The sequence below is a fragment of the Nymphaea colorata genome, chromosome 2 (genome assembly GCF_008831285.2).
Source record: "Nymphaea colorata isolate Beijing-Zhang1983 chromosome 2, ASM883128v2, whole genome shotgun sequence".
NCBI classification, from domain to species: domain Eukaryota; kingdom Viridiplantae; phylum Streptophyta; class Magnoliopsida; order Nymphaeales; family Nymphaeaceae; genus Nymphaea; species Nymphaea colorata.
Genome location: NC_045139.1, coordinates 30,964,215 through 30,991,912, shown reverse-complemented (window position 1 = coordinate 30,991,912; position 27,698 = coordinate 30,964,215). Strand labels below are relative to the sequence as shown.

At 37.1% G+C, this 27,698-nt stretch overlaps 2 protein-coding genes across 2 annotated transcripts; one reads left to right on the top strand and one right to left on the bottom strand.

The window, feature by feature from the left end:
• Positions 1 to 697: 697 nt before the first annotated feature.
• LOC116248251 (COP9 signalosome complex subunit 1) lies at positions 698 to 7,448 on the bottom strand. Its single transcript, XM_031620930.2, has 6 exons — positions 6,882 to 7,448; positions 5,170 to 5,490; positions 3,614 to 3,730; positions 3,375 to 3,460; positions 2,109 to 2,343; positions 698 to 1,312 (listed from the first exon to the last, which is right to left on the bottom strand). Exons 1-6 carry the CDS (start codon positions 7,272 to 7,274, stop codon positions 1,136 to 1,138), a joined length of 1,329 nt encoding a protein of 442 aa, XP_031476790.1. The 5' UTR covers positions 7,275 to 7,448; the 3' UTR covers positions 698 to 1,135.
• Positions 7,449 to 8,944: 1,496 nt separating this feature from the next.
• Positions 8,945 to 9,286, top strand: LOC116247555 (putative non-specific lipid-transfer protein 14). Its single transcript, XM_031619729.2, has one exon. The coding sequence runs from the start codon at positions 8,945 to 8,947 to the stop codon at positions 9,284 to 9,286; it is 342 nt and encodes a 113-aa protein (XP_031475589.2).
• Positions 9,287 to 27,698: the final 18,412 nt, after the last annotated feature.

Here is a 27,698-nt window from a genome sequence, read left to right as displayed (position 1 = left end):
GGATGTCCTTACGGGTAGCTGTTTGTTGTTTACGCTTATACAGATGGCTGTTTTCATGTTGAATACCAATGTTGGTGCTCTCCCTGAAGGCTCCAGAAAAACTGTCGTCTAAGTGTTCATTTTGGTATAATTGATAGGACAACAGATTTTCTGCTTTATGTACATGTTTTAGCGACGATTGAAACACATAAAAAGCCGTAAACGGTGAACGACTTGCACACACTGTATCAGGCAATTTCCTTGAATGGTTACAGCTAACTCATGTTCTCAGTTAGCTCGCTTTTGTAAGACGTCTGATTTCCCATATTATTCAACAATTTTTCTAGATCGCCGCCTGCAACTAGACAGCTTTGTTTACAAAGATTGAAATATCGGCTTAAGGAGTTAAATCAGCCGGAGGGCCTCATTCCAAACCACAACTTTTAAACAGCCATGTTCCACAACTAAAATCATTAACACCTCAATTTATCGGCCTTTGATGACCTCGCCAGAAGCCCCATGAGTTGCAGGAGGCACAACATTCACCCATTAACGATCCCCTTAAAACATCACGCAAAGACCCGTCAATGAAGGTTTGTCAGCAGTATTGAATCCCAGTATTGAATCCATGGAAATGAGAGAATAAACATTCACAGATTCAGTTGATCATGAGGAGATATATGCAGCTTTCCACATTTGAACATCATCAAGAGGAGGGAGAAAACCAACAAGAAATATAGTCAAGTAACATAACTAAGAGAGTTTAATCACATATTTGAACCTTGAGTTCCAATTGGAATAAAAGAAACCCTGATAAAACTGCAATATCCGCCACCTTAATCGATAGCAGCTACAGCATGTTGGACAGCGATTGAGCCCATCCTAAAGGCAGAACCATGGCGGAGGAGTCTTATGCAATGGAAAACGTGGAATGAGATCTGCCACTGGGTACAACCAACCAAGAATTCACCGAAGTTTCTCCAATCAAAATTCCAGTTGCGTCCTGTGGAATTTTACTCTCAGGAGAAAGATCGTGATGAGGTGGAATCAGATGGCCCTCATTGAAACCAAAAACTCCCCCAAGCCAAAAAGTTGACATTTTTGCACACATTCGTCTTTCAGTGGTGCAGCAATATGTACCAGATCTTGCAGAACATCATAGTTTCTTTGATGCTCGGTTGGTGTATTCGTGCTTTATCAGATTAGCCCTCAGCAGCATTGCATGAACTTCCCTCTCAAACTCAGAACCATTCTGCAGCACCCGTTGAAATGTAGTGTTTCGTTGGTCGGCATGGCGAGCGTAAAGGATTTTATTGTGAGAATCAATGCGAGCCTGAGAAAGAACAGAAAACCAGATAATTACAATACTGGATATTGGAAATAAAAAATCAGACTTAAAAAGCCAACAAGATAAAACTATGGTAGAAACTTGTTGAAAAAAGTGGATAGGTGTTTGCCCTGGCTTCCCATGATACGACCTTGCATGGAGGAGCCTATAGGAAGCTTATTAGTGATGCAATTGCTAATGGTTTCCTCAACTTTAGATAACCAAAGTATTTTTTGGTGCTTGTCCTGTGCAGATTAAATATTCGTGAAACTATGCACCATGCTCCAAAATCCTGCACACGTTCAGAGAAAGTTCTCCTATTTCTGAAAATGCATAAGAAAAGTCATCGAATTTGCAAGCATGCAGATAAAACTGGGAAAATTGTTGAAATAAGTGGGAAATGCTTGCTCTTGCTTCCAATGGACATGACATTGCACCTGGGAACCCTCTAGCAGGTGAATTGCTATGGTTTTCTCAATTTTACATCTACTGAATTAGGGGTCTTTACCACAACTATTTGATGTTTGCCACATGCAGATTAAACATTTGCAAATATATGACCATGAAGAAACCTAAGAACCATGTAGACAGGTACATATGAAAAAAATGGAAAAAGTACCTTGAAGGTCTATGCAAGTATGCATGCAGCAAATGCATACTGATGCCAAAGAAACCAAAAGAAAAATTGTCACACACACACACACAGACACAGAAGAGAGAGAGAGAGAGAGAGAGAGATTCATTCTGCATTGGCTTGGAAACCCACACAAGACACAACAGGAAGCATACAAAAAAAGTATACCTGGATTTGGTTGTCCGTGATGAGTGCTTCAAGCTCTTTCTGAAGACCAGCAACTGTGGTCTTAAAGGCACTGGCCATTGTATGCAGATCCACAGAGATAAATGGATGTGTATATTGAATTATTGCTTTGTGTCGAATCTGGTCATATAGTGTTTCAACATGATCATGCAGATGAATATCAAGCAATAAATTTGGCTTGAGATTTTCAAGATATTCAAGGCATGATGCATAACGACTGAGAAGAAAAGGGAAGTAAAGAAAAGAAGTTAGGGGAGGCTAAGGTAATAATAATAATAAATAGATTAAATGAAGAATAGTTAAAATAACATGCAAACAAGAAATATAAAGCAACCTATACCATAGGAATCAGTAAACAGCTGAGAAAGAGAGCCTTTTTATGAGAGGATAGGGAGGGGGAAGCACTACCGCGAGATGTGCTAGCCTGCACACCTTGCGTTATGTGCTGACAAAACAGATGGTTGCTAGTGTTCTTTTATCCAATCTGAGATTTTAGATGCCTCTCTTATTAATTATTCGCATAGCAATAACATATCTTCATCTAATTAATTCAACTAAAAACACAATCCTTCTATGTGAGATCATAGTGCAATCTGAATTGATTCTAAAGCGCTCAACCCTCAAGAAAGGCGCACACAGAAATATGCTTATACATGTTTTCCAAACAGAACATGCTAAATCTAAAGATAAACATCATTCAGACATGTCATGGACCTGGATAAAGATTCAGAGATTTGGCAATTTTAATTGAATTTAGAGTGTACTACTACACAACGGGACAGGTACAGGAGTCAAAGTGGAGAATCCATGAGACAGCTACTATTACTAACCATATTTTTTGTGTGCACGCACACATATATAGCGAAAGAGAGAGAGAGAGTAAACATAAAAACACTGCAGTAAGACGGTCCAAACATTCTCTAAGATGCCACAGAATTGCCTTGAAGTTGTCAGTTGCTAACAGCCTGATACCACCAACGATTTAAAAGCAGGGCACACTCAGGTTAAGTATCTTACATGGACAAATGGGTACTCAATAAATGAACAATGAGGCAACAATTGTGCTACAGTTAGACATGTATCGTCCTTCTATAGAGACTTAGCAACAAATGAATCAAACTACAGTTTTGCAACCTTGTGCACAATAGATTCAAGTATACTAAAAAGTAGACATAGACCTGGGCACTCATAGAATATAGGAAAAATATCAATCGCCAGAAGAAGAGTTCTATGCAAATAGCAGTTTACCTAGCATAGAAATCATGAATGAGCTCTCTTATTTCCGGTACAAGTTCCAAAAAGTTCCGGAAGTTGATGTTGTCTATTACTTTATTCTGACAAGAAGCAAGGCCATTGTTACGTTACTCACAAATAATTTCAACCTCTATAGATGATAAAGTTAAAATCAATAATTTATGAAATTTCTACAAAATTTACAAACCATACAATATTTTGAAGATAGAAAAGTCACATGAATCAAGCTTCACCTTCAGTTCTGTTCTGTCAAAACATGCAAGTGCACAAAGACCACCATATGTTGCAACATCTTGTGGTGCAATCACCTCCGTGTAGTTATTTCCAAGTTCAGGATTTGTGTCCAGAAACTGCAAGCATCATGCAGAATAAGAGAAAAAAAAATCATCAACCTACAAGGATTTCACAATAAATAACATGTTCAGCAGGTAGCAATCCGCAGACAAACAGTAAATATTATCATAAAGGCTAGAAGAATTCATCCACTTGTTGTCTCCTTCTTCACCTCCCTCTTCTAATTTTTTTTCTTTCTCCATATCATGTAGTTCTGTAAATGGCAAACTTTTGATGTTTCTGTGCCCTTCTTCCAATAAAACGACAGAAAATGCATAATATATTAGAATAGAATCACCAGTTTATTGAGTTCTGCTGCTTAATATTTTCAAGTAGTGATTATAGCATATCCAACCAAAAGCACACTAATGCAGCATCAACTGGGTTTTAATGACTAGGAAATTGAAATGCTAAGCTCTTTGAATTCATGGAACATGTCAAGAATGTTTAGTTCCTTATATCCCAATACTTAAAATGAAAATAAACAAAGTACAGCAAGGCAGACCACTATAACCATATCAACTGATGAAGGTAAAAGTGCAGATAAAGCAGAAGGCATCCTTTGCTCAACGGAGTGGCTTGTCTAGAAGACTAGTGCCCTAGTTGCAAGGAGACCAGTAGCTAACAAACTGAAGACACATGTGGTTATCATGCCAATCATAGATATCAAGTGAAAGGCACATGCATCTCACTATCAATCACCTGTACAAGTCTCAAACATTACCTCTATGTATGGCGTGATTTATGTTTTCTGTCAAACATTCAAAAGCAGCCGTATAAACTCTTATATGTTATCCCAGAATAAGATACCAAGCTAAACAGTTTGGACAAGTGTGACTTCGTGAACAATTCCACACGATGACAATCTTGCAGATCAAACAGCTGAAACCGAGTTACACATAAGAACCTGTGTTAAGGGTCTTAATCACCAATTCCACACGATGACAATCTTGCAGATCAAACAGCTGAAATCGAGTTACACATAAGAACCTGTGTTAAGGGTCTTAATCACCAATTCTTTTGTTTCATAGATCATAAATCTCACATTATGGAAAAATGCCCATCACAATAAAGTCTATGGACGTGTATTGCACAGAACAGGTAATGCTCTCAGTTCTTACATAATACATACAGAAAATCCAGATATTCATTGGAGATGCATCCTTGCTAGCATTTATTAAATAAGGGCTCCATAAAATTTATCCAGGTGAATTGATTGCTTAAAAGGATTTACAGCTAGAAACTTAAAAAACAGAACAACTACAGCATATGCAGCCTACACAATGTAAGTCCAACGACTACATTTATTTCAATTATGGAAAGAATTTCTGCCTACGAAGAACTTGTGATAGATCTAGAACCTTAAACCATTGTAGTTCATCTTATACAAATTAATGAAAAAAGAATTAGGGATATATTTAACACCCTGTAACTAATAAAGAGAAAACTAACATACCTTACGGGCAGCAAGTTTGTAATGCTTAGCTTCTAGATGAGCCAATCCTAGGGCACAGCGAAGCTTTGCAACTATAATGGGGTCCTGCACTTCTGGAGTTTGTTCGGCTTTACCGACATAATTAGACACATGCATAAACTGGCCCATTTCAATGCTGACCAAAATGACATTCAAGCACATATGAATTATATGCTTCGACGAAGTACAATAATCACGTGTACGGACATAACTCTTAAATGCCTCTCCAAGGTGTCCATGAGCATAGTAGAAATCTCCAAAATCATTAAATCCCATCCTTATGCTTTCTTTGATTAAATTTGTCTACAAGAAAAACAAAAAAACTGTAAGAGGAATTTCCATACAGTCCTAGAGGAGTTATTGCAAGTTTTGCAACCAATATACTGAGACAAACACTAAGAAAAAAAAAACATATGATTTTACGAATTTATTAACCATAAATGCAAAGCAGAAATCACCGTCAGTCCGTCACTACTACTCTCAGAGAACATCGTATATTGGATGAGATGAAACTGGTACACCCGAAATTTTGTTCTAAGAAATGCATATGAAAAAAAGTGCAACACAATAACAGTTTGAAAGGTCAGAAAGCTATGTAAGCATCATGGCTGAAACAAAGAGCATTCGTTTTGTGGAATAGGCTTTCATGTATCTGGAGTCTAGATAGCGTTTTTGCTAAATGCACAAATTAAATTAATTTAATGTTTCTCATCCACTGAATAGCATTTGCATCAGATGTGGATCGTTTATTGAAAATTGCCATAACAATCTTGTTCTCTAACATGTGATTTGTTGTTTGCATTGCAAATACATCATACACTGGTTTCAAATATGATACATTCTTCTTGCCACAACAAGAAATATTATCCCAAGATAATCCAGTACTAGGTGCATGTGCCCATATTTGCACAACAAACACATTCCCTCTGAGGACCTGAGGTAAATCTTTTTTCAAAAACATATACTGTCCAAAGATATCCCATCTAAAATAACTGAAAAGTGAAAGCTATACAGTATACATAGACAGACGAGTTTACACACAAAAACCATGCAAAATACACATCGAAACCTGCATCCGATAGAAAGCCCACATCCACAACCACTGCACTAGCTTATGTTCTTGAACCTTTTCTGCTTCTCATTCTCCTTATGAGTTACTCATATACGGTCCTTTTCATATGCAGTTACGAGTCTCAAATTAATTGCCAAAAGTTCAATAGAAAATTTCCAACATGTGGCCTCTCGGTTCACATGAATTAGGCAAATGAGTACGTGATAGGTGATGCATCTAGCAAACCAGATTAGTATGTTCTCATCCGAGACACCACGTTCCAAATAAGTTCAAATATACTGAACAAACAACAAGTCAGAACGCAGTACCAGAAGTATCTCTGGCAATGCAAATGCTGCAGTCTGAGATTTCGATCGTTCTGCCTTGCAACATCATAAGGACCACTAATTCATTGTTATCCTAATACGAAACTTAACAGCTCCAAGCCCTAGAGAAAACGTACCAAACTATGTATCATAACAACCTAGATCAAGAACCAACAAAGGGAACAAGTATTTGCAACTCCATGACAACGCAATTTGAGTTCAAGACTGAACGGGAACGGAAAGCAGCAAAGAAACAAAGGATGGAGAACGCGAAGGCGATGGTGAAAAAAGGAGAAGAAGAAAACAAAGAAAATTGCCTTGTAGCCGCTGAGTTCGTTCTCGAGCTTGTCCTTCTTGAGCTGGAATCGGTGCTCGATGGCGTCGACCCAGGCCTGGTCAAGGCCGTATTCTGGGCCCAGGCGGCCGCCGATCTTCTGGACGACCTCGCGGTGGAGCTGCGTGTTCTCCGTCTTCTTGATCTCGTCGTGGGCCATCCTGAGGGCCTCGACCTGCACGGCCTCGTTGCCGCAGTGGTCCGCGATGAAGAAAAGGCGAATGACCTTGGTGTGCCCGGTATAAAGGGCAGCGTACGCTTCCACGTCGATCTGCTCGCTACTTACCATAGCCTTGCTGCCCCGCCTCTCCTCCTCCTCCCCTCCGTTGGCAACGATCGCCTCCTCCGCCATCGCCCCTCCCTCGTCGTCCTCCATAGCCTGGCTCCGATCCTCTTTCTCTGTTGCAGCTTGTTTACTTCTTCTTCTTCTTCTTCCTCTCTCCCTCCGAATTCAGAAACCCTAGAGAGAGCTGTGTGTGAGGCAGAGCGAGGGAAACAGAGAGGGAGAGAGTCAGAGAGAGAGAGAGAGAGGTGCCGAAGTGGAGCCTTCCTCCAGAGTCCGGACGGCCTCACTGGAGAGCCGTGGCGTTTGGAGCGGGTCGGGTAGTGTATGGTTGAATTTGGTTCGGGTCTCAGTCTGAAGTCGATTTTTTTTTCCTTTTTGTGAAAAAAAAAAGAAAAAATCTTACATACGTACTTTGACGTGGCCCTCTGTGAGTCGTAGACTCATTATTTATGTCTTTGGTGGAAAAAATATGATAGTGACTAAGGGAAAAATATTGATGATAAAAAATATCCTTAGTGTAAGATAATGCAAGTGATTACTGCACTCTTTGTTTGAGTAATATGTGACAATATCAATGTATTAAAATCATATTAATTTAATGCTTTACAAGTTGAAAAATCGATATTACTTTCCAATTCCCTTTTACTATGAGCACGCTAAAATAAAAAAGTTGGAGCTAGTGTATTATAACTCGATGGTATTTTATAAAATCGTTGAAATAAAGTCATGAAAATACCTTGGATGGGTGAACTCTCCAAATGTACTTTTGACATACTTTCTCTCTAAAAATTGAAAGCACTAAACAAATACATCTTCAAATTAGCTTGATTATCATTACTTTTGGGGAAAGGTATGACCACATTACTTTTGGGGAAAGGTATGACCACATGTCTAAGATTCATGTTTCATGATTTGACATTTAGTAACATATTGTTTTCATGTATCTATCTCAAAGATTAATGTAATATGTCATTATTCTCCCTGCTGAATGAGCTCTAACAGGGTGTTTGTTTTCACTGCGGATTCCTTGAATTACACATTCAAGTTTGGTATGGGCATCTTGAGTCATCTTAGTACGCGAAGTCAGAAATTTTTTATAAGGGAGGCCGAATTAAAGTTTATAAATTTTGGGTAGTATTGAAATATCATTTTTCAAAATTTTTATATAAAACAAGTGAAATTTTTTAAATTTACATGTAAATTTTTTTAAGAAAAAATTTTGAAGTGGGGCCAAGGTCCATGCGGGCAGCCCTACCTTGACTCCGCCCCTGATTTCAATCTAAATTCGAACTATCTCCATGAAATTTTTGATGGGTTGGTGTCATCATATTTAGCTCCGCAACTGATACAAATAATATTCCGATAAACAAATTTTGTAGGACTATGTGGGCGATTGCCCACATAAGCCATGAGGCTCAACTGCTGCATGGCCTCTCTTGAGGCTGCATTTGTTCTAAGGATGCCAGCTACAGATCGTCCGATTTCTACCATTACAGGAACAGAAAACCGAACGTAGAACTGTTAAAAGAAAGCTCCGTCTCTTCAACTATTTCACATTTCTCTTACAATTGTTTATGATACGTCTATCCCTTAGAGCACAAAGGAACTCATTCAACCCACATTGAAGCATACCTAATTCATGACAAACCGGTCTCATGAGCTCCTCCTCCCCAACTCTTTTAAAAACCCCAATCAACCTCAACCTCTGAATCATCAATCTCAAACCCTAATTCAAATTCATAGTACTGCAACTCGCCGACATGAGAGCCCTACTTCTAGTAGCTCTTTTGATCATGGATTCATGGATGAACCCGGCCGCGGCCGACATAGATTGCAGCACGGTGGCTTCTCTTGCCTCAAGCTGTTCGGACTATGTTATGTATGGATCCCGGAATGTGGCGGTCGACTCGCCCTGTTGCAATGCCTTGGACAGCCTGCACAACATAGCCAGTGAACCTGAAGACAGGAGGGATGTTTGCAAGTGCCTGGTGGGCCTGATGAGTATGTACAGTCCGAACCTGACTGCCGTGGATGGCCTTCCTTCTCTTTGTGAGATTCCATTTGGCATTCCCCTCGATCCCAGGGCAAATTGTGACTTGTAAGTGTTCTCCACTCTCTCATGGTCATGTTGAACAAGTTTAAGCAACTTTGGTAGAGAATAAGGTGTAGCATGTAGGATTTGAATTATGGTTGAACTAGACCTTCTCCATGGAACTCTAACTATTTGTGTCACTTGATAAGTCAAGCACTTTGTGAGTGCTTCATAAATCTGTCTCAAAGATTGAAGTAGATTCATGACACACCAGAACTAGGTGTCCCTGAATCTGTTTTAATCTTCAAGGTAGATTCATAGAATACTCACAGAGCATTCTAACGGCCAAACAAACCCATTATGCTTATATCTATGTTCATTGAATGCTTAAAAGGACTAGATTTGTCATAATGCCATCTTTTGTAGTAAATCTTGCCTCTCAAAGTTAGATGCATGCATTACATTTGAAAATGCCTCAAATAATGATCTTACTTTATTGAATCTCCCAGGCATAAATCAAATTTTAAGAAGGTTTTTAAAATCAACTGCTTTAAATCTAGCCATTGATCAATTCAATTGATAGCTGGTCAGCTCGAACTTGTCTCGATCGACTGGAGCCCTAAGCTCAACCCACTGAGACGATAACGACGTAGGCTCAAGTCTAGTGCGCTCAACAGCCATGGGTGTTCAACAAGATGGATGCCGTTCAATTGAAGTGGCCAAATGTGTCTAATTAATCAATGACTTAGTTGTTGTTTTTGGTTGCAGAATCCCTTGAATGCAAGCGAAGAAGATGGAGGCTTCTTACCAAAAGTTGGAAGAAAGAGTTTCAGCAGCTTCACGGGTGCAAGTTGAGTTAACAAATTTCCATAGAAATAGAGTTTTGGGAAATAAATGTATTTTGACTAATTGTGCTTATTTAAAAAAAGTTGGTAAAATAAATTATATGTAGTATTAGGAACGATGGTTTATGGTATTATTAATAATAGTTTATGATACTTTTTAGCAGCCTTGGACTTGTTTTTCTTATACAGCAAAAGAAGGGCTCTTACTGACGGCAAAAAAGTCGCTAAAATCCTAGAACTTGAGTATCTTCTGCACAAAAAAGAAGCGTCAGAGAAGCATTTGTCCTTTACGAACCCGCAGGACTGCTAGCTATTCTTGAGAAGGATATATTCATGTGGAAATTTTTTTCCCTATTTTATAAGATAATATAATCATATGCATGCATTTTATGGCATAGAAACTACATCCATGTAATACCAATCTAAATGGGAAAACATATATGGAGGTGACAGATAGCAAGATAAGAACTTTTCTAGAGGAGTCCACTAACAACAAGAAAATGTATGACAATGTGCTTGAAATAATCAGTTTAATTTCATACTGGATTGCATATACAGTCCCATTCTGGTAGCATCATAATGATCAAAATTCAAAATAATTGATATACATATACATAGGACTCCATACCGCATTAAATAAGTGATGCATTTTTTTGAAGTATAAAAAAAAGCACCAGCCTTGATTTCTTTTGAAGTATAATATTTATTTTGGAACTCAGGATCCATCAAGGGAAAACGTTTTATCTAGGGGCCGAGCCGCACCAGTAATAAATTTTAAAATTTTAAGAGGCATTAACATAAAAGCGTCAACAAAAAAATAAGTATCTGACTTTGTGTGGGCAATTGTCTACATGTCGCCCACACATGCCTCTGCCCCTGGTTTTATCCATTAAATATAAATAAGCAAATAAAAACAACCGCAAATAACATAGAAATTTGGATGTTATTGATGCATTTTGGAAGGACATTTGGAAGTTCTTAAACAATTGACGACAATACCAAAAAATGGTGATCACTTATCAAATTTTATTCAATGTAGCATAAACATGCACCTAATCCATTCACCTCATCAGTTTCAAAACTCCATTTATGCATGTCATAATTCTTAGGAATTAGACTTACACCCATTTAGGAATGATCTCGGGATTTATATTTGGCTAAGTCAGTGTGTCATATGTGGTAAAGAGAAAGAAAACTCATGTAATATATTTTGGAGAAGCGAGGAAGTTCAAAAAATGTATCACACATCACGGCACATCATTCTTCCCCATCGATATCATATCCTTCTTTTGCACGTGATCTTCTCTTTGGCCCAATATATATTTGGAGATCAAAGCGATAGTGCTTGCTGTGGCGAACTTGGGTCCGTTGCTTAGATTTGGATGATGAAGATTAACATATTCTTTACAGGGAGGTTCATGATTTTCAGGTTTTGCTCTTTAACCTTCGGATTGAGATTACTGCCATGGTGAAAGTCTTTTGTAGTCGAACTTCTGGTTAAGTTCAAACAATCATTCTTTATCTAAGGTGTTTCATTTCATCATGTGTGTGTGTGTGTGTCTTTCTCTTTCTCTCTCTTTCGGGTAGGACCGGTTTTGGAAGATGCCTCGTTATTGATCCCCTGAGTTGGCAAGACAGAATTAAGCATGAGTTTTCTTTCCATTAGCAATTCATGGTCTGTCATTGATGTCATTTATTTACTGCTGATATAATGAAATAACACTAAAAATAAGTATGAGATGCGCATAAGATAATGAAGGGATGTATGAAATAATGAGATAATATGACATAACACTAAACATAAGTATGAAATAATGTTTATGAGATAGTGAGATAACACTATAAGCGGGACAAAAAAATAATTTTTTTTTACTGCTTAAAGAGATATATTAATTATAACGATATGTCAGACTAACAAATTTTACCTTTATCAAATACAAAAATCTTTTTTTTGCGGTTTTCGTTTTTATCCTTGCAAAAAGTTTAGTTTTGTATTAATCATAGTTTTTTTTTTCGTCATACTTAAAATGACTAATGAAATTACATATAAAGAGGTAGAGTATATAACCAGCTTCGTGCCCTCTAAGGTCGGTTGTAAATTTGAAAACCCTTTTCTGTGCTAAAGTATTCCTCTTCCATTTTTTTAATATAAAGGATGTACATATTCTTTCTTGCTGAGTACATACTCCACCTGTTTATTACACAATTTTCCAAGCAACATTACTTCAACCACAAGGTTTGATCGAAAAGTTAAACCATCTTCCTTTCATTCTTTTGTTCTTTACCAGAATTTTATGACTAGTACTGAAAGGTGGCCTGTTCTTCCGTGTTCAACTATATAAATAGTTGTCCTAATTTCTTTTCTGAATAGAGTAGCAGCAGTTGAGTAATGTCCAGGTGGGTCCCATAAAAATTTGTGGGGTGCATCGCTTCTATAATATTTTTACCAGGGGAAAAATATTTTATCTTCAGTTTGGTTATCTTGAGGTGTTTGATTACTTTCTAATTTAGGTCCAGAGGTGTTGGATTACTTTCTAATTTAGGTCCAGAGGTGTTTGATTACTCCATATTTTAAATCCTTGGATTTGATTTGGACAACTGACGGACTAAAAGTTTCCCTGCAAATTCACAGTTCCTCAAACTAAGGATGTTGGAGGAACTTCAAGGGGTCAACAACCTACTCTTTAAGAAGACCTGAAGGCCCTCCATTTCCCTTGTCTCCGAGGTTTTGGATTGCATCTGAATCAACTAGAGTGCCATGATCACATTTATTAAAGTATAAGGGAGTAACACTTACGAGAAGGGAACAAATGACACCTTTTCTGCTTGTCCACTTGTCCAGCCAACTATTCTATGCCCCTTACATAGACCAAACTTAAGGTTTAGACTTGAAATCCTCATTTTACTTTACTTTCTATTGAGCAAGAATCCATAGCTATCAAATCCTGAAGACCTTATGGAAGGCTGTCAAACGCGACCATATATCCTACCAGTGGTTTACCTGCAAACTCATAGTATATTTCCGGCAATGTAAAAATGGTTCCCACATTAATAAAAACTTATAGAGGAACGTAAGTTTCATAAATTGGTCTGAAGCTAGCTCAATCATGCTTTGACCAACTCATGGTTTGCCCTCTGTTTTAATTGAATCATATGTTATGATGAATTTAACACTAAATTTTCTGAAATCTATAATGAGATGCAAAAGAGCATGAGAATCATAGCATGCCAAAAAAGTTTTTCGTCTTTATATGTATGGACATTCAGGTAAGTGGAAGATTAATCATACCATCTAAGTAAAGGCTGAAGCCTCCCCTCTTTCCTATGTATTCATGGGGTTTAAGGCTACTTTCGGTGCCTCATATGCTATGCTTCAACTTGCATATCGGTGTGTTCCTTTTGCAGTACAAAGAATTGATGCCACAAAAGTTTGAAATGAAAACTGGCTGTGTACCAGCCCTTAACCTGCCCGCCATGCCAACCCACTTGGAAATCTTTATATGTATTGACATAACCTTAATATGTATGTTATATGAATGCACATTGAAAATATCTTCATATGCATATGCGTATACACAAAGTATGTGGCAGCAAATATAGATGTGTCTAAGTGCTCAGTCTAGATTGAGTTGAGCTCGATGATCTCTGTGAAGGCAATATTCAGTGAGAAGCCATTTACTGGCAGTGCTTTTCTGCAATATCTTCTTACATAGGATTGAAACGTTGCCTTGGTTGCAGCTAGATCTCCATGGCTGTTGTACACATCTTCACTTTCACCTTGTGATTACCCGACACCCCCTTGCTGTTACTTCTTGTTTGGGTACTTGTTGTCAAGAAACCAACATCTTGTTCTTCTTAAGCTTCTTCTGTGGCATCAGACTCAGGCTGGAGGATCTAGGATGATGATCAGCTCGAACTTGTCTCGGATGCCTCAAGCACTAAGCCCAATCCATTGAGACCAAAACGACTTAGGTTCAAGTCTAGTGTACTTAGGGATGTCAACAGATTAGATTCAAATCAAATACACTTTTAACTCTGTATGTTTTTTTTCAGATATTCATATATTTGAATTCAGATTCGTATACAAATGAATATATCCGAATCCAAAATCCAATTTTTACATTCCTATTTAAATTTGAAACTGAATTTTGAATCAATTTTTTATGATTTACAAAATATGACAGTATTAGATATAGGACCTTTAATTAACACTAAATCTGATCTAAATGTGAATTCGGTCGGATGTCATTTCTTAAATCCAAATCCGACATGATTTCTTAATCCAATATTAATTGGTGTCATATCCTCTATTTGTTCGGAACAGTTCTATCGGATATCCAATTTAAATCAGACATATTGACATCTTTAAATGCACTCAAAAGCCATGTGTGTGCAGCAAGATGGTTGCAGTTCCAATTGAAGTACCCAAACGTGATCTAATTAATCCAAGGTCTAATTTGTGTTTTCGGTTGAAGAAGATGGAAGATTCTTACTAAAAGTTGAACAAAGAATTTAAGAAGAATACGGAATTTTAGAATGAAAATGCTCATTTTTTAAGGTATTAGAATTATTTAAACAAACAGGGTATTTTGTTTCTTGAATTGAGAAACTGAAACCATGAATTTTGATTCCATTACAGTTTGAGGAGTAATTATGATTCTGGAATTTTCATTTTTGAATTATAATTCTAAACCATCAAACACCCCTTAATTATGAACCCGCAGGGGTGCTATTTATTGAGAAGCATATGCCCATGGATAATTTTTTCTCTTTTCATAAGAAAATAGAATCTTATGCATGCATTTTATGGCATAGAAATTAAAGTCATGCAAACTAATCTAACTGGTAAATATGGAGGTGACGGCCGGGTCGCAAGAGAACTTTTCCGTTGGTATTAGTAATATGAAAATGTATCCCGAATTCTGATTACGACTTGAAAAGAGAAAACACAAGCAGAAGTTGCCAATGTTCTTGAAACGACAGGCCAGTTTAATTTCATATATATATATATATATATATATATATCTCACACCCTATAGATCAGTGCTGCATTTTCCTAGAATAGAATATTAAAAATGACACAAGCCTTAATTTCATTTGAAGTATAATATTTAGTTTATTGGAACTCAGGTTCTAACAAAAGATACTTTTTATCCATTAAATATGAATAAGTAAACAAAAGCAACTGCAAACAACATAGAAATTTGGATTTTGTTAATGAACTTTTGGTATACATGGGCATCTCCTTTCTCTCTGTGTGCGTGTGCATGCACGCATGTGTGTGTTTATCAAATGAAATGTTTGCTTGGTTTCGATCCAAACCAAATACGACACCATGCATGAATGATTTTCGTCATCAATTTCACATTGGCCTTGCAAATTTTCTGTGACATAACTACCCGACAAAGCTGAAACCAAACTCATTGAATCCACATTGCAGCACACTTCGTCCATGACAAACCGGTCCGAGCTAACCACCAGCCCTTTAAAGATACCAGGCCAATGTATGAAGTTTCAGACCCTGAAAAGAAAAGAAAGCATTCGAGTCCAACTCCACCAGATCAGAAGCAAGCCTGTCTGGGCTTCATGGATAGAAAAGGACTGGTGGTGCTCTCATTGTTGATCATGATCTTAAGGTTGAACTTGGCCGCCGCAGATGTCGACTGCGGCTTGGTGCTCTTTCTTGTCTCAAATTGTTCACACTTTGTTATGCATGGGTTCCCTCGGCCGATGCCGGCCTCGCCTTGCTGCAATGCCCTTGCCAGTCTGCAAAACATGGCGAGTGAGGTTGAGGAGAGGAGGGGTGTGTGTAAGTGTGTGGCAGGCCTGATTAGTATGTACAGGCCTAACCCGAGGGCGGTGGCGGCCCTTCCGTCTCTCTGTCAAGTCTCTCTTGGTTTTCCATGGACCCATTGACCAATTGCAACATGTAAGTGATTATCCATTTGTCTTTGCTTGTCTAAATATTCGGACATATTCATTGATTACTTGAACAATTGTTCCATAAATTTGTCCCAATATTTATGGTAGATTCATAAAATATTTATAGGAGTTTCTAGTTCCTCTAAAGTGCATGTTTAAACTCACCAACTAGCTTTAAGGGGGGTTTGATAGCATCTGATTTGACATCATCTTTATTGGAGAACCTGGACCTAAGGTCAAACACTCCCTCCTCTAATCTTAAGATCTTTTTTTCATTGCAAAAAAAGTAAAATAAGTATCTTATATCTAACCTAAGATCCTTAGCATGAAAAGCATGTTGCATCAGATCCAAAGATTTCAAATCCGAAGTAATCAAATGCTACTGTAACAATCTGATCCACTCTTGGCTTCGAGCCCTTGATTCATAAACCCTTGAAGATCCTCACAATTTTTAATACGAGATTAAATTTTTGGGGTGTTACAATCCACATTCCTTAAGGCACACGAGTCACGCGTGTGGATTGTAGGTCCAAATGTTGAACTAACTATATTATTTGTTAATAAGACATCAACAGGTATCGACTATATTATTTTTTATTTAGATATTTAAAATCAGTTTATAAACATTTTCTTCTATATGTAAACCGTTAGTGTGAACTGATATGATATTGGCAGATAGTAACTTAATAGGCATAATATTTTATAAGTATGCTCAAATTGGGGTAAATTCATAGAGCGGTTGTTATTGTTCTCATTAACAAACAGCCTCTACGTAAATGCTAAAGATCAAAGCGCCTATAATATTTTGGTAACGGACCGATATCGTGAGTAAAGGCTTCTGATACAATGGCAGTGGGCTTTCATATACAGCAGGCCTTGGATTTTTTTTTTTTGGGTATTTAACTCTTTTTTTCGCATTTTGGTTTTGTTTTGTGCAGAATCCCTTGAGCTAATCAAGTTATAAGATGAAGACTTCTTTGTGGTAGACGAAACAACGAACGAAATGATACACAAAGGCCCTTCGCCATGAAGAGAACCAGCTGTTTGATTTCATGCTTAGTTGTGCCCATACATGGTCTGTTGGTTTCACCTTAAAAGGTGGAAGGACAATTATTATTATATTTCATAATGAATGATACAATGGAACCACCCCAGGATTTTCAAATCCTTCACTTTTTTTTCTCCAAATTAATCAGGAGCATGGGTGCGTGTGATTAAAAGGATGAAAAAATATGATGTCCAGATTAAAAATTATAAATATAAAATGAAATTAAATAGTTTTTACTCCACAACACAAAGAACTGCCGCAAAGAGCATACCATATCTAGGAACGATAGGTAGTCAGTTTGATTCTGATGGGTGCTACTCCTCTAAACTACAAACCGTTCATGTACAATAGACCCCAACCTTTTATTTCAATAAAAACAAGAATATATACATTTTTTTAACTATTTCTAAAAAGTGATGTTGTGGCTTGGGATTCAAACATATAGCAATGCCGTCAATAATGGTGCTGATGGGATGATCATTTTGATAAAAGATGAACAGATATTGGTCATATTATTTTTTTTATTTTTGGACAATATTTAAAATCAATTAGCTATGAACTTTTTTTCTTTTAATTTTACTGCTAATTGAATGACGAGTGTGAACAGATATTTGTGGTCATATACAGTGGCTGTTTGGGTTCGTTTGGTGTAAAACCAGACTTGTTACAGCTTACAAGGTGAAGGCTTATTTGCGGTGAATCAAGAAGAAAAGAGATCAAGACAACCGAGGCCTCCTGGGCGTGTTTGCTCCCGTGGAAATCCACTGTCGCCCAGGGAAACAAATTCAAATTGTTAATATCAGTTCCTCTTCAGCAAATGCTGGGGCGGGATGACGATTCCGGAAGCAAAAATGTGAACGTTGCAGAAGGCCAATCCGAGGCACATCGGAGCACTCCGCTAGCTGTTGCTGCTTTGGTCGGTGACGTCCGTCGCTGGAGGACATCTATCAGACCCTCTGCAATGGCTCTGGCAAGTCCGGTCGGCACCTTCTTTCGGGCCTTAAAATTTTGAAAAGAAAAGCAACAAAATACAAGCATTGCCTTGCAGATGTAGCCCTATTTTCTGATGTTTAAAAATAGAAAAAAGAGCCCAAACAAGGATTGCGGTGGAAACCCTCCATTTGTGTAGAGGATTTCCGGCAACTAAAACCCTAGGAGCCAAGGTTTTCGGAAGCCCGAGACCCTCTGCAACGAAGGTTTCTAGTGAGCTTTAAGAATATATATATATATATATATATATATATATATATATATATATATATATATATATATATATATATGTGTTAATGTGTTAGCCTCATGCAAGACAATGCATGGAATATGGTGAATAAAGTGCAATTAGAACTACCATTTACGTATATCTTAACTTAGTCATTAACCTCCATCTGGGTAGGCAAACAAGGTATACAAAAGTGTTAGTTATAATTGCACTTTATTCACCATATCCCATGCATAAAGTAAGCATGGACTATCCAGTAATATATATATATATATATATATATATATATATATATATATATAGTGGTCAACACCCATCAGGTCATAAAAAAAAAATTAACTAATAAGCTTTCATTTCTCAAAACCTGGCGTCATAATCATAAAAAGCAAAAGCACAGTGGAAGTTGTTGTAGAAATTATTTCCAAAAGCACGATCTTTTTCTGTTTGGCATGCAGGACGACAAATCGGACCTTGCAAAATCACTTGGAATTGAAAAATCTTATAACCGTCTCCATCAAACACGGTACGCAGACTGCACATCATTAAGAATCCGCTTAATTCGTTTAATTGATCATTTACATCACCAACATAATATTAGGGAACTTTAACGATGCACTTGAAAGGTGGGATGATCATAATATTTCACAGGCGCTCTTGTTTTAGATCATCCCACCTTTCAAGTGCATCGTTAAAGTCCCCTAATATTATGTTGGTGATGTAAATGATCAATTTAACGAATTAAGCAAATTCTTAATGATGTGCCGTCTGCGTACCGTGTTTGATGGAGACAGTTATCAGATTTTTCAATTCCAAGCGATTTTGCAAGGAGCGATTTGTCGTCCTGCATGCCAACAGAAAAAGACCGTGCTCTTGGAAATAATTTCTACAACAACTTCCACTATGCTTTTGCTTTTTATGATTATGATGCCAGGTTTTGAGAAATGATAGCTTACTAATTATTTTTTTTCAAAAATTTTAATTTGGTGAACATTTTTGGAAAAAAAATTTTAATTGTTGTCAAATTTCCACACATGATACAGCATAGGTCGTCAATTTCAATGTAATGAGCACTAAATATACAATGGGTTTTGTTGATGTTCATAGAAACACATGCGTGCATGTGTTAACAAGGACAGTAATTAGGGGTGAACACGAGCTGAGTCGAGCCCGAGTTCAGTCAGTTCAAACTCAGCTTGACTAATGAAACCTTGAGCTCGAGAATAGCTCGACGGGAGCAACTTGAGTTCGAGTCGGCAGTTACGTGTTGAGCTTGAGCTCGACTCGATTAAAGCTCGACAAACTCCTTTTAATAGAATTGATATTCATCGTTACATGTTGAGCTCGAGCTCGACTCGATTAAGGCTCGACAAACTCTTAAACTCATTTGAATATATCCATTTGATTAAGGCTCGACAAAACTCGATTAAGGCTCAATTTCGACTCAGCAGTTACGTGTTGAGCTCGAACTCAACTCCATTATTTGAACAAGTCGACTCATGAACTCGAGCTCAACTCGTTAAGTAAATGACTCGGCCCGAACTCATTCACGAGCTGAGCTTTTAACAAGTTGAGTTCGTGTAACTCGACTCATTGCTCACCCCTACTGTTAGGCACCCACACTGTTCCACTCCAAGTTTTTCAACGACAAAAAAAATGGCTGATTTGGATCGTGTAAAAGAATAATGTTACCTTTTGTTGGTGGTTATCTCGCTCAATAAATATGATGAATAGTAACAGGACTTACCTTTTGTTGGTTCATCTTATTTTGTATATTTAAAAACCGTAAAACTGGTTTTTGAAAAAAAAAAGGTTCAATGTGATCCTTATCTATTCCATTTCGGATGGACGGTCCGACCTGATGGGTGTTGACCACTATATATATATATATATATATATATATATATATATATATATAAACGAGAGAACCAACAAAAGGTAAGTCCGGTTACTATTCATCAAAAGATTATAGTTTCTCCAACACACACACACATGAAAGAATCAACAAACCGAGAACAGGCTTTATCACATCAAGAGTTCCATTATTTAAGTTGAACACATCCACTGCAATTAAACTACGATGCTGCGACCACAATGGAGATGAAATGGAAGGGAGCTAGCGAGCAACCATTCTTCATATAACTTGTTTCTTTTATTTCCATCACGAAGTTTGTTGGCTCGATGGAATTGGAGACGGTGACGAAGTAGTGCTGGCCCACTTGCCCACAACTTCTACCTTGCAGATTATATACTCATCCACCTGTTCATTGCACAATTCCAAGTAACATTACTCAACAAGATTTAACAAAGGAAAAACAACAATAATTCTAAGGGGAAAAGATATTTGATTCATAGTTTAATTTGGGAGGAGTTTAACTAGTTTAGATTTTAAATTTGTTGGTTTTATTTGATAAGTTTTCATTGATATAGCAATAATTTTATAGCACATTTATAGTTCATCAAACTAAGGGTTTCAAGTCATACATACAAACAATTTTTTGAAATCTTGGTTTTGTTTTTGGAATTTGAAACCTTGGTTTTGTTTGGTTTTGATATAATTCCTGAGGATCTTGGATCAGCTCAGGTGAAAGCCAATCCAATGCCCCTTTTTATTCTACCTGTGATTTACATGCAAATTTACAAGTTTTTAAATTGACACTATAAAAATGGTTCCAATCTTAATGAAATCATATGTTAGTTGGCTAAAATCTAGATCAATCATGCTTTCACAAAGTCTTAGTTGATCATTGTTTCAATCAAATCATATGTTATAATGATTTCAAATTTAAATTTTCAAAAAAACTTGTAATGGAGATGCAACCAAGTGCATGCATGCAATGTGGAAGCATGACATGCAAATACAATTTTTTACGACTTTATATGACATTTTATACCTCCCATTCTTCCAAGCAAGTGAGCATGTGCAGGGCGGAACTAAAATTTTTTCATCTATATTTTGATACTGATCAAAATATCATTTTTCAAAATTTTTATATAAAACAAATACATTTTTTTAAAATTTACATATAATTTTTTTTTTTTTTTTAGATGGGCGAGGGCCATGTGGGCCCATCCTTGGCTGGACCCTTGGCATAGTACATTGAATGATAAAATGGAAAAGGGAAAGGCCATTCAGTTCCTTCACCTAGGGACTTTAGGATTTTCGACCGGCGATGGCAGGTCACCATCCGCGAGGGAGAAGACCAGCAGTTTTTTTTTTTGTTTTTTATTGGTGTAGGAAAAAAGGATGGAATGGCCGTCATCTCCGCCGGCCCGCGACCTCCTGCCCCCCGGCATAGACAAAATGGGAAACTTAGGCGTGTTTTAAATATATCAAAATCTCAAGCCTGTTTTTCATTATTGCCAACATGCAATTGTTGTCGTACAAGCTATAGTGGCAATTTGGATTACAAATGTGAGGTCCAAGTTAGTTTACTCTTGTGTTTTTCTAACAAATAACACACAAAAGTTACCTGATATAGGATTTTTTTTTTCTTTGTTATTTCGGGTGAGCGAAAGGTTATTCTTACATCATCTGAGTGAAGGCCGAAGCCCTCCCCACCCTTCTCCCAAAAAATCTTTTAAGGGTCCAAAGCTGCTTTATGATGTTTCAGAGTGGTGTTCTCCTGTATTTCAATTTGCATATCAGTGCTATCTTTTTACAGATGTCACCAGAGTTTGATATGGAGATTGTCCATGCCTCAATTTTGTGGTTGATTTGAATCCAGATCAATTGAATATGAGAATTCAGATCCAACTATCGATTGGAGTGTAGGATTTTTTTGCGTCAGTCAAAGGTCAATTTTCTCTGATCCGGGCAAAAACGTTGGTACAAACCAACATTCATTGGTTTTGAAGACAAAAAAAACAGAAAATGTTAAGCACTACTAACAAACAATAGGAAACAGTAATGAGGCAGATGCAGGTGCGGGTTATGTGTGTGGGCAGTTGCCCACTCAGACAATCTTCGTTTCTACATTGGTACCCTATGATCACTCTCTGCATTGCCTCAAAACCAGATGGGGCCTTGGATGTTTACTGACAAAATCAGCAAAACTAATGGCTGTCGTACTCTGCTTCCTTTTTCACTTCTGAAGAAGGAGCCATCCCCATAAATGTTTTGATCATTACTGATTGTCTTTCACTAGCGTCAGTAAAGATTACGCTGTGGATCCCTCTCCATCAACGCTGTTTCTGTTTCTCGTAGTCAGTTAATGTTTGGCTTTTATCCACGGTTTGACCTAGACTTAAATGTGGACAAAAAGGTGCGCTTCGTCGACGTTTCTGTGACATCAATAAAGACCTTTTCTGACGTTTGTTTTTCACGCCAATAAAGTTATGTCGTGCCTCCACCTCCTTCCCACTCGAAAGGCGGCATTTCTCTTCATTAAACGGCCTCTTCCGGCGGCATTCACGGACGCAGTTTCCTGCCTGCGCGTGTTTTCTCCCTCTAGCGACATCATGGTCTCTCTGCTCTCTCTCTCTCTTTGCACATGCCCTCGCTTCCCCTCCAACATTCTCCGACGGCATTCGGCATTCACCACAACTGGTTTATGTGTAAGTTTTACGGATTTGAAGCTTTCTTCCAAATCGATATCTAGAGAATCCGCAACAGAAAACGAGTAAAACCATGGTAAGATTAGGGTTTTCGATGTGAATCAATGGAATCTTGGAAAGAATGAGCGCTGGAAGTTCTCTGTTTTTGTCCATGATTCGGTTCACTGTGCGTACTAGCAATCAACAGAACTATTAGATGGATGTTGCCCGTATTGTTGTTTTCCCTTTTCTTTCAAGTTTGTAAAACTGAGAGCGAAATATGTAACTGGCTTTTTTATAGCTTGTAGCCTTCTAAACATTTTTTTGGTGCATATTATGAGATGTTATTTTTAGAACCTTTATTTAGTTGGTGCCCAATTAGAGAATCAGATTTAGCCTTCCCTGACAAGAGAGATGCTTATTCAGACGTGCAGAACTTCAGACCGCTTGGTTGGTCATTTCTTGGGCTGTCTTGGATAAATTTCCTGGTCTTCGAGAACAAACTGCTTCGAACTATTGGGAATTCTTTCTTCACGAACTTTGGTTGGTTTTGTGTGGCCTCAGAAGTATGTCATTTAACTTAATGGAGTCTAAGTCAAATTGTTTATTCTCCTGATGCTTCTTCTTCATTCCTTTTCCAATTATTTTCAGGCTTGCCGTTTGGCATTCGCCTTCTTGTGCCGATCAACAGATCTACGGGTAATCAACGCCCTTTGTCTGGTGAAGAACCCCACCGCTATATCTCTCAAGTTTCAATTGTTCAAGTTGCAGGATTCGCAAGCTATATATGAGTTGGTTATTCATATAAGTTACCAAATGTTAAATAATGTGCACCAGTTTATGACTTAACAATATATGCACATTCGTTTCTCATGCATGTGTTTAATTACTTTTCTTTAATGCATTAATGTCAAATGCCATGTCATATTAAGTACCATTTTGTTTCTAGAAAGCACACGCGCAACAATCTTTTGCTAAAGAAGATGCCCCAAGCAAGGCATGAAGTTTTCCCCCTATTTTGCTGCATAAACGACTTGAATGCATGATGAGAAAAGCTTACTTCATAAAATCTTAAGCAGTTTTCCATCAGTTTTCACTTATTCTTACCTTTGTAGATAATTTGATACATTGTAGCAATGTATATAACGTATTAGTTAGCTACTATTGTTCATGTTATATGTAAGCCTAGTATGGGAATCTTGACCAAGCATTGAACAACATGTATTTCAATTAAAATCTATGGTTGATTTATTTTAATCATCTATCCTAATTAGGTATATGACAATATTTAATTTCTTAAACAGCGGAAAGGTATGGTTTAGTCCTTGGTCAAGTAAAGGCGCTAAAAACAGCCGAACATTGTATGGGTAGGTCAGATCCCAATCTCTAATCCATCTTAGAAACAATCATTTCAGCACCAGTAAAGGTCAAATTTCGCATGTCAACAATGTCCCGTTTTGGGACTTACTTTGCAAATCCTCCTCTTCAATCGTTTTCATGTCCTTTTTCTCTCAGCGCACTCGGTTTTTTGTTTTTCATGACCATTTTCTACACCCTAAAATTAGTAATGTAGGGGTTGTTTGCATTTGAGGAACATCATGTGAATGAAATCTTCCTCAAATATTGAAGGATATTCATAGACTACTTAAACAAGTGTTCCATTAATTTCTCCCAATGTTTGTCACAGATTAATAAGACACTCACACAGTGTTCTTCATGCTAAATAGCCCCTTTGGGATTGGCTTAACAAGATGAGAAGATTGAATACCATTGTATCTTAAATAAATGACAAGACGATATTAAAGTGAGAGGTCATTGCACAAGTTCACTTCTACCACTTTAGAATTTTCAAGCTCTCTTTCTTTCTTTCTTTATCTTTTACCTCAGATTTAGAGGGATATGCACAGGGGTATAAGTTTAAGAATAATATTTGCCACTACAGAAGTTGTCAAACTACTTAATGCTGTGATATTCGTTCTACTTTCATGTCTTCTAAAAATCTTGCTAATCATGCCTTAACTGTGTGATTTAGGCGAGTTTATATTAAATAGGAAATCAACATCGTTTAGGTTATGAGTTATTTGTTAATGTAAAAGGTGATTTTTGAAGCATTTAAAAAATTGATGACTTTTGAAATCTTGTTTTCGCATCAAATAATAATCAAAAGTTTATTTTAATTGGCAAATAAATTTTATTTAACGCATATATGCGTCGAGATTCAGTCAACACAATCATGCATCCAATGCTCTAACCACAAATTCTAGAGCTGGTGAAAATCTATCAGTGCTCGGAATACATGGTTCTGCACGGGAAGAAGCTAGCAAGCACCCATTCTTCTGTTCTCACTCGATCATGGAAGTTGCCTCTTTTACTTCCATCATGAAGCTGGTTGCGCCGGGACTGACGATGTCGAAGAACTGGGGGCCCAGTTGTCCTCAAATTTGACCTTGCAAACTACATAATCTGCCTGTTCATTGTACAATTCCAAGTCTCATTAACTTCAACAAGGTTTTAACAAAATAATAATAATAACAGCCAAACTTTAGATTTTAAAACTGTGGGTTTTATTTGACAAGATTTCTGATATGGCAATAATTCTACACTAAATTCATAGTTCCCGAAACTAAGGATTTCTGATCAGACATACAAAACATATTTGAAATCTTTATTTTGTTTTTCGTATTGAAGAAAGGTCTTGAGGGAAAGTCGATTAATACAATTCCTCAGGATCTTAGATCACAGTAGATGAAATCATGAAAGGCTATCAAACGCCTCCTGTGTTCTACATGTGGTTTACATGCAAACATATTTTAAATAGACACCATAAAAATAATTCTAATCTTAATAAAAACATATGCATAACTAAGCTACCTTAATTGGCCAAAATCTAGACCAATCATTCTTTCTGGAACGTCTCTTAGTTGCATATTATTTCAATCAAATCATATGTTATGATGAATTCGACATCAAAATATCAAAAAATTTATAATGAAGATGCAAACATGAGGATGCGATGTGGAATCACAATATGCGAATATAGTTTTTATGACTTTATGCTTACGTGGGCATGGCCCCATTATAACATTTGATACAAATGCACACAGGAAATATGAGCGCAGACAAAAACATATATACATATGGGCAGCAAATAGGAATGTGTTTTGGTGCTTACTGAATCCTTTGGAATGCCATGTAGAGCTCCATAGTTTTTATCAAGACAATATTCGGTGAGGAACCAGCCTGTGCGAGTTACATTTTTGGCATCATTGACGTTGCCATGACAGTATTGGAACTTCTCCTTGGTTCCAAGTGCTTTACCTTCTGCATAAGGCATCACTGCTTCCTTTTCACCACATTATTTCCAAAAGCCTTTGCCGTTACTCCTTTTTTGGTTCTTTTTTGTAATGTAGTACGAATCTTCTCGCATGTCAACTTTCTCTGTAAAAGATGGCCGAAAAAAAAAAATAAAATAGCGACATAACACTTAAGGCGTTGTTCCAAATCTTTGTCATGTAAATATATATGAGGGAAAGTTTTTCTTTAGATCGTTTGCAACTCGGGGAAATTGTCTCTAAGCTAAGATTTAACCACTCATTTGGGTATCACAAATCTTCAAATCTAGTACCCTCACTCCTAGAGCCTATGCTTGTTTGGGCTTTATTCAGATGTTGACTTCTAGAGAATGGAACTGATTATTGAGCATTCTTGTAGTTGGTGGCAATAAATCCGACCGAACTGTTTAGAAAAAAATTAAATATGAAAAACAAAATAAATTAATGTCAGATTGGATCTGGATTTAAGAAATGACATCCAATTGAATATATATGATCCGATTCGAATTCAAATTGGATTTAGTTATCCTATATCAAATGTTTTTACTTTTTGCATTAAACATCGGATAAATTCAGTTCAAAATTCAAAGTTGGATTCGGACATGAATGTAAAATTGAAATCAGATTTGGATATGACTTGTTTTTGGGGTTTATGTTTGAAGCAGACTTCAAATTTGAATATGTGAATATCTAAAAAGCAGATACAATTAAGGGTATATCTTATTTGAATCTCATTTGTTTGACATCTCCACCCATCACTATTTAACACAACCTTTCGTACACAATTTTCAGTTTCCCTATTAGTATATAAATGGACGTGCAAGGGAGGAGTCAGGGGTTGGCTGGGGCCACGGCCCTCTGAGATCTTAGGAAAAGAGTGTTGATTATAATTTTTTGAGAAAAATAAATAAAGTTTCCCTTAGAAAGTTTTGAAAAATATAGTTCAAATTTTGAAGCTGTAGTTTAGATCCCCAAGAAAAAAGATTCTTAGCTCTGCGCTTCATAGTGGTAAAGATTGGTATGGATTCAAACAAGTAACAAAATCAAAACCAGGCTCTTAACAGCCATCTTGCTGAAAAAAGAATACGATGGCTGAAAAAAGAATACATAAAACTTCGCCAAATTGAAGTTAAAAGCTTTCAAAAGAGGGGGTAGAGAGAGAGAGAGAGAGAGAGAGAAAGAGGGAGAGGGAGAGAGAGAGAGAGGCTATACCTTTTAGGTCCTGAAAACTGAAACTGTAGATATCAGCATCATGAACATACGAATCAATAACAGCATTGGGTTTCTGATACTTCGGAACCAAATGGAAAATGATCAACCCCTCGTCTGATGTTTCCATGGTTAAAGTCTATGCTACTCGTTGTCTTTCTAACCTCCACACTGAGTGTTATAGTCTTCACCGTCAGCACTTATTTATACTTAGAAAAAGGGTTGAAATGGGCTTCTTTTCTATTGCTTCTATACATCTAGCATTTCCTTCCATGACTCAAGCAACTCAAATTTGGTTGGAGGAAATCCTTTCTTTACTGAATTAATGTTTTTTCTCCTTACATATCCATTAGAAATCTTGCAAATGGTATTCA